Below are 8,303 nucleotides of genomic sequence, written 5' to 3'. Positions count from 1 at the left end.
TAATAAGGATACCATGGTCAATGGTGTCAAATGCCGCACTAAGATCGAGTAGAACTAATAGCGAGATGCACCCTTGGTCAGCAGCTAAGAGTAAATCGTTGGTTATTTTCACTAATGCAGTTTCTGTACTGTGATGAGCTCTGAAACCTGACTGAAACACTTCAAAAACATTGTTGGTCTGCAGAAAGGAGCATAATTGAGCAGAAACAACTTTTTCTAGTATTTTAGATATAAATGGAAGGTTTGAAATAGGCCTATAATTAGCTAAGTTGCTGGGTTCCAGTTGTGGTTTCTTAATAATAGGTTTAATAACAGCTAACTTGTAGGGATTTGGAACATGGCCTAAAGATAAAGAAGAGTTGATAATGTTAAGAAGAGGTTCTCCTATAACAGGTAGCAATTCTTTCAGTAACTTTGTTGGAATTGGGTCCAATATACACGTAGCTGATTTAGAGCTATTTATAATTTTGTCTAGCTCTTCCTGTTCTATGATTTTAAAGCACTGTAGGTTATTTAGATTCAGAGGCGTGTTTACTGGATCTGAAGTATAAGGCGGTGCAGAAAGTTTAATATCTCCTATTTTCTGTCTAAAGCCTTCTATTTTATCACTGAAAAAATTCATGAAGTCATCACTACTAATTTGCGGTGGAACGTTTTGTTCCAAAGATGACCGATTATTTGTTAATTTAGCGATGGTGTTAAATAAGAATCTAGGATTGTTTTGATTATTTTCTATCAGTTTGCGGAGGTGCTCAGCCCTGGCAGATTTTAAAGCCCTCCTATAGCTGGACATACTGTCTTTGTATGCAATTCTAAAGACTTCTAAATTAGTTTTTTTCCATTTACGTTCCAGGGCACGGGTTGCTGTTTTGAGAGCGCGGGTATGACTATTATACCACGGTGTAGTTTTATTCTCTCTAGCCTTTTTTAGTTTGATGGGTGCCACAGTATTTAAAGTGCTAGTAAAGATGGCGTCCATACTGCTGGTTACTACATCAAGGTCATTTGCGTTTGCGGGTGCATTTCGAAGTAGAGAAAGATCAGGTAAGTTATTTATAAATTCATCTTTAGTGGATGGAACAATAGTTCTACTAGGACGATATATCGGAGCGGATCTGCTAATTTCAGGTAAACACAGCTTATATAGTAAGAGGTAGTGGTCTGTAATATCATCACTTTGTGGTATAATGTCTACATCAGTGACCTCAATTCCATAAGACAGAATTAGATCTAGTGTATGCTTTAGGCGATGAGTTGGACCAATAACATTTTGCTTTATTCCTAGTGAGACCAGCAAGTCCGTAAACGCGAGCCCTAATGTGTCGTTAGCGTCATCTATGTGGATGTTAAAGTCTCCTACAATTAGTATTTTATCAGTTTTAACTAGTAAGTCAGAGATAAAATCAGAAAACTCTTTTAGAAAATTGACATAGGGTCCTGGAGGTCTATATATGGTGATTAGAGCGAGAGATAACATAGGTTTTTGCATAGTGTTTGGAAGGACAACATTAAGCGCTAGTACTTCAAAGGAGCTAAACATAAGTCCGTTTCTCTGATTAACATTAAGAATATCACTAAAGATTGACGCAACTCCACCACCACGACCAGTTTGACGAGCCTCATGTTTATATAAGAATCCTGGAGGAGTTGCCTCATTTAAACTAATATAGTCATTTTGTTTCAGCCAGGTTTCAGTAAGACAGAGTGCATTAAGATTGTTATCTGTTATTATTTCATTTATGATAAGTGCTTTAGGTGCTAGTGACCTGATGTTTAGGAGACCAAGCTTCATGAAATTTGTATTTTCACTTTTTAGTGTTTTTTCTGGTTTAATTCTTAATAGATTATTTTTGGAGCACACAGTACGTTTGTTTCTTGATCTAATAATACGAGGAACAGACACAGTCTCTATGTGGTTAGTTAGGTATGCATTACTGTTATTTATGTGGGACGAATAGGAGTCTGTGTGGCTAAATTGTGAATTTTGTGAATTTTTACTTACTAGTCAGATAGAGCGAAGTATTCTGGTGATGTTGTCCGACAGGAGTTCAGCTCCAGCTCGACTGGGGTGCAGCCCATCAGCGCGGAAAAGCCTAGGACGCTCCCAGAAAAGATTCCAGTTATTGGCAAAGAGCAATTTCTGTTCTTCACACCATGTTAATAGCCATTCATTCAGAGCAAAAAGTCTACTGAACCTTTCATTTCCTCGGCGGTAGGTAGGAAGCGGTCCAGAAACGATGATCTGCGTGGCGGGCGAAGTGCGTCGAACAGTCTCGATCAGGCTCCTGAAGTCCTTCTTCAGGATCTCCGTCTGCCGGAGCCCGGTGTCGTTCGTCCCCACGTGGAGGACGGCGGCACCGAGGCTCTCGGCAGCGCTCAGGATAGTAGGTATCTGTGCAGAAATATTCTTAACTCGGGCACCAGGGAAGCAGAAAGTGCGTACTTTGTTACCTTTGGAGGAAGTGGAGCGGACGTGGCGGACGATTGAGTCGCCAATGATGGCAACATCGCGACCCGTCTCGCGGAGAGGGGCGAAGCGGTTCTCCGTGGGGATCTCGAACACCGGAGGAGGAGACGTTCTGCCCCGGGACCTGGCAAGCACCTTACGCGGTTGCACCCAGGGGCCGTGGTAGCCGGGAGTCGGCGTGAACGACGCCTGGGTGCACCGCGTCCTCGGTGCGCTGGGCCTGGACAGAGAAACACGCGGGGTTGAAGAAACTGGGAGATTGTCGTTGTATCGGACACTTACCTCAGACGAGCGAGTACGGGTTAAGAGCAGAGCCCTGATGCCCTCTCGCTTCGTCTCCAGCGAGCGAATCTGGGACTCCACCGCTTCCAGCTCCAGCTCCAGCGCCTCCATCGATGCCTCTCCTGCACTCAAGGACAGACACGCAAGCGACATTGTACAAGGTGAAGAGCAAAGCCAGAAAGTGAGAAAATAAATGAGTGAAAGAGGTTGGTAGCTTTAGTTGACCAGCGGTGCTAGCAGGCTAAAGCTACAAACACCAAGCGGATGCTCGAGAGACAGAACGTTTAAAAGTAGATTTGTTTGTATGAGTGTGTTAGGGGATTGTTCACCCCAAGTAGGAGAGATACTGTAGATCATGAAATTTTAATTTCTTGCCTTGAAAAGTGGGTGGGCATTAAAGGGGCAGCGCTTGAGTGGTTTAGGTCCCATCTGGAAGGACGGACTCTTAGTGTTAGCATTGGGGATTATGTCTCTTCTCCTGCCCCTCTGTTGCAAGGGCTCAGTGTTTGGTCCTCTTCTTTTTTCCCGCTATTTTCTCCTCCTTGGGTCAATAATTAGGAGGCATGGCTTGTCTTTTCACCTGTATGCTGATGACACCCAGATCTATGTCCCTATTAGAAAAAGTGAGACTGTTGAATCACTGCTTCAGTGTCTTGATGACAAAGTCCTGGATGGCTCTTAATTTCTTAAATGTCAATGTAAAGTAAACGTAAGTCATGGTTTTTGGGGATACTACTGTGACTTCCACGGTTGATTTGAGTGCCCTAGCCCAGCACATCAAACCGACCTTCACAAACCTATATATATATATATATATATATATATATATATATATATATATATATATATATATAATAACTTACAACATAGCCCAGATTTAACATAATAAGGGAAACAGCTGATCAAAGGTGTTCACAGAATCTCCTTGTATATGTAAAAACAAGTATTTGATTCATATGTGGTTTTTATGAATCTGAATTATGCCAAGTTGAGACAGCATGATTTTAGCCCCTATTTTGACTCGCCAGCAGGTTTTGAGAAATTGTACACAAATGCCTGAAATCACCGGCAAATTGGTGCTTGTTCATGTGAGTAACAATTAACGATCAAAAACGCGATCTGAAAGAATCCATCCTACAGTGTAAACACAGCACTAACGAACTGCTACCCCAGACATTCATGCTGTGTGAAAACATCTTACATGAAAATAGTGGTGTCTAAACTCAGCATTACCTGCTTCTTTTTTAGTATTCGAGTAAATGAAATTAATGGACAAATACATTTGGTCTAAGTGTTAAATGGAGGCAAGGCTTTTAAAAAAACTATAATACTCTTACCTTTCACACTCACACTTTCTTACTAATGACAAAAGCAGTGTTGTTTCACACATGTAGTGTTAACAATGTTAATTTTACACTGACCCTAAAAAATGTTGCTGTGTAAAAATAATAATCCATATTTGTCTCACTGACTTTACAATTCAGAAAAGAAACCACCTCTGGTTCTCTTTCTTTTTTAGGATCACGGATTTAGTTAATAACAAAAGATATACTACATGACCTTGTGTTGTTTCCATGCCACTTCTCACATGTGTTTGGTTGTGAGACGTAGTTTGTGGACCAAGACAACATTGTCGGCGATTCTTCCTATTGTAAAGTCATGCAGTGTGAAACCCCATGTCGCCAATCCATATTACAGTGTAAACACAGCACCGACGCTACACCAGATAGTCATGCAGTGCGAAAACATATGTGACATAACTATTTTGAAAATCGTGTAGTCTGAACTCGTGTAGTCATTGCCTGCTTCATTTTTAGTCTTCGAGTAAATGAATTAATGGACAAATACATGTGGTGTAAGTGTTAAATGGAGGCAAGGCTTTTGAAAAATTGAAAATACTCTTACCTTTCACACTGACTCTGTTGTTCAAATAACAATAGCAGTGTTGTTTCATCACCATGTAGTGTTAACACTGTTAATTTTACACTGACCCTGAAAATCTTTGCTGTGTGACAAAAATAGCAATCCATATTTATTTCACTTAATAATTCAGAAAAAAAACACTTCTGTCTTTTCTTCTTTTAGGATCGCGGATGAGATAATAAAAATGGTTCAGGGTCCGTGTGATGTCATCGCCCTCTGTCTGGGCCTCATCGGCCTGATTGGCGTAGCCACAGTTACAGCGCTCCCGATGTGGAGAGTGACTGCATTCATCGGAGAAAACATCATCGTGATGGAGACCCGCTGGGAGGGTTTGTGGATGAACTGCTACAGGCAAGCCAACATCCGAATGCAGTGTAAAGTGTACGATTCTCTGCTGTATCTTCCTCCGGATCTGCAGGCGGCCCGCGGATTGACCTGTTGCTCTCTGGCGCTGTGTGGATTCGGGATAATAGTGTCCCTCTTCGGCCTTCGTTGCATGTCTTGTCTGAGCGATCAACCACGCAACAAAAGCATCATTTTAATGATCACTGGCATAATTGAAATCTTAGCAAGTTTTTGCATCATCATCCCCGTCTCCTGGACGGCCCATACGATTATCAGAGACTTTTACAATCCATTACTATTGGATGCCCAGCGGAGAGAACTAGGAGAGGCTCTGTATATCGGTTGGGTAACTAGCGCGCTTCTTTTGGCATCTGGAGTCATCTTTCTCTGTCGTCGTGTTGATTCGAACGAGCAGGCATTTTATGCTCGTCCACCATGTAACAAGCAAGTTCTGAATCATTTCCAGGCCTTTAACTCTATCCGTCGTCAGCCATTGCTCCAGAATAATAGTTTTTCCACTCCTCAGCATTCACCGTCTGCATTCAGCTTTGCTGTGACGCCCTCTAGTGGTCAATATTCACTACACAACATGCAGCCGGTGATCAATGGGTCTTTAGTAAACAGTCCAAACATGATTCCACCTCAGAGAGTGAATTATCATGGGCAGAATGTAATGCAAAGTCAGATTTTATCCAGACATGCTAAGTACCCTGTCAGTGATCCCCGTGATTCCTTTAACACAGAGTCTGCGTTTCATCCTGTACAACAGAACCCGCTGTATGTGGGGTATAATTACTCCCGGGTACAGTCTGGTAGCTCAAACAGTAGCACAGGACTGCGTATATAAGAGTTTGTCTGTGTTCTAACCTTTATTTAAAAATAAAAAGTGCTGAAAATTCCAGTAGTTTTGATTGTAGTATATAAAGTCCTTCAAGTCAGCGGTTCTTGACCTATTTTCTTTAAAAGCCTGCAAAGATAATGTTTATAAATGTAATGTACATTTGCAACAGACTCTAGGGGTTGTAGTATTAGAATAATTAATTTACATTCATTTAACAAATGTAAAAGTTAAATTTAGATGTAAGCTTAACTAAAAATAGACGATCAGAATATACACACTACCTGACAAAAGTCTTGTCGTCGATCCCAGTTGTAAGAGCAACAACAAATAATAACTTGACCTCTAGTTGCTCATTTGGGAAAAGTGGCAAAAGGTAGATTTTTCAGATGAATCATCTGTTGAACTGCATCCCAATCATCACAAATACTGCAGAAGACCTACTGGAACCCGCATGGACCCAAGATTCTCACAGAAATCAGTCAAGATTGGTGAAGGAATCCTTCACATTAACGTTCCTGAAAGCAAAAAAGGTCAAGGTGCTACAGGATTGGCCAGCCCAGTCACCAGACATGAACATTTATGAGCATGTTTGGGGTAAGATGGAGGAGGAGGCACTGAAGATAGATCCAAAGAATCTTGATGAGCTCTGGGAGTCCTGCAAGAACGCTTTCTTTGCCATTCCAGATGACTTTATTAATAAGTGATTTGAGTCATTGCAGAGATGTATGGATGCAGTCCTCCAAGCTCATGATGGAGTCAGACACAATATTCATTCTTTTTCCCACTGCAGCATGACTTTATATTCTATACTAGCATTATTTCTGTTAAGTGACAAGATTTTTTGTCTAAGCAAAGTCAGAACTTACTGTCCTAATTAAATCATTAAAAATCAAGGCAGGATCATATTTTATTTAGGTTAAATAAGCATAATCTAGCGGCCTTTGCATAAGCCATTTCTGTTACGAACTGATCAACTAGAAGTCAAGGTATTATTTGCTGTTTCTAAAACTTGGATAAGCGACAAGACTTAAAATTATATGAATAAATATACATGACTCAATATGCTCAAAAAATAAACGCTCAATTTTAGACATTAATTTTTTAGACATATTATTATAGACAAATAATTAATAGACAATTTTAGACCAATCTAAGCACTTTTACCATGTCTACATGCATATAAATATTTAAATATCAAGCATATAATAATTATCTCAGTGTCTTAATCTTAACAATTATGATTTTTAGATCTGGAAAAGTCATTGAAACTAATGACATGACATTCATTCAATTAGCAGACATGTTATGAAATTGAAACGTTACGCAAGTCAACAGTAACAACATATATTTTCAGCTGTTTTAGCTTATTTTTAGATATATTTGTCTTATCATGTGCTTAGAAGTATGGCATAAATATAATCTTATTTCAAATTAAGCATCTGTTTAATTTTGTTTGAATTTTGTTTGTTGTTACAGCAGTTTTTTTTAAAGATTATTTAAAGACCAACAATGAAAATTTGAATTAACCATGGGGGCTCGTCCGAGATGAGTGTAACGGAGGCCAGCTAGCGAAGTGCTATGCAGGTAAACCTCACTCTTCTGACCTCTGAAGGTGCTATAGCGACAGACGGTAGAGGCCGTGGTCTTTAACCTCTTTGTTAGAGCAACCAACTGCCATACAAAGAATCACCGGTTCGATCCCAGCTCAGAGCAGATTGGGAGCAGTAGGACCGGTGGGTTACGGTAACATTGTGCGAATTGTGCCTTTTACAGTAGGGGTCTTTAAAATGTGAAGTGGATTTATATAAATTTTGCCCGTCAGCTGTTTTTGACTTCACAGCTGAGAACAGCAGCCGTGGAAGGAACCGTCACGACAACTTTCACCTGTAAGTATAAATAAGAAGGCCCTGCACCTGAATGTTAACTCAGGTAAAGCTGTTAATAATGCACAACTGAACTCATTGTTTTTGTTTGTTATGCCAGCTGAATCCTGCCCCCATAAACAACCTCTGTTTCACATTGAGGCATGTGGACTGCAAACACTGCAATCATCAGACTGGTTTTAGCCCTCTGGGATCATATTTGCTGGCAGTTAAGAAGCGGTGTGTTATTCTCTAAATAAACAGCTGTGAGTTTGTCCTGGAGCTGAGAATATCACCATATTTGAAGAGACAGTCATGTGAATATATATCCCAGCACTCTCTGTTTTTTGGCAAAGAGGAGACTAATATTTTCCAATTTATTATACAGGGGAGATTGGGGTTGTCAGAAGGGCTATTTCAGTTTTTAAGCCAAAGTTAGAGAGTTTGACACTTTATTTGTGTGTGAGTGTGTTTCAGAATTGTCACTTTAACTTTGTAACAGGCATCGCAACAACCTGGTTGACCTTTCGACCATACAGTGCATCTGGAAAGTATTCATATCGCTACACTTTTTCCACATTTT

The 8,303-nt window shown here is 40.3% G+C and overlaps 2 protein-coding genes across 6 annotated transcripts in view; one reads left to right on the top strand and one right to left on the bottom strand.

Annotated features, from left to right (window-relative positions):
* LOC130241955 (uncharacterized) overlaps positions 1 to 2,950 on the bottom strand; it is a 4,236-nt gene extending 1,286 nt beyond the window's left edge. For 2 of the 3 annotated variants that reach the window (XM_056473961.1, XM_056473962.1), the window contains exon 1: positions 2,003 to 2,950. In XM_056473961.1, the coding sequence (XP_056329936.1) occupies positions 2,006 to 2,902 (897 nt within the window). In that variant the 5' untranslated portion in view covers positions 2,903 to 2,950 and the 3' untranslated portion in view covers positions 2,003 to 2,005. The remainder of the gene's footprint in view (positions 1 to 2,002) is intronic. The other variant, XR_008838926.1, reaches the window with a different exon arrangement.
* LOC130241952 (claudin-8-like) overlaps positions 1 to 5,918 on the top strand; it is a 12,668-nt gene extending 6,750 nt beyond the window's left edge. For all 3 annotated transcript variants that reach the window (XM_056473956.1, XM_056473957.1, XM_056473958.1), the window contains exon 3: positions 4,835 to 5,918. In XM_056473956.1, coding sequence (XP_056329931.1) covers positions 4,857 to 5,864 — 1,008 coding nt within the window. In that variant the 5' untranslated portion in view covers positions 4,835 to 4,856 and the 3' untranslated portion in view covers positions 5,865 to 5,918. The remainder of the gene's footprint in view (positions 1 to 4,834) is intronic.
* The last annotated feature ends 2,385 nt before the right edge of the window (positions 5,919 to 8,303 follow it).

Source organism: Danio aesculapii, chromosome 15 (assembly GCF_903798145.1).
Source record: "Danio aesculapii chromosome 15, fDanAes4.1, whole genome shotgun sequence".
NCBI classification, from domain to species: Eukaryota; Metazoa; Chordata; class Actinopteri; order Cypriniformes; family Danionidae; genus Danio; species Danio aesculapii.
Note: the sequence above shows the minus strand (reverse complement) of the source record. Positions and strands in the feature narration are given on the sequence as shown.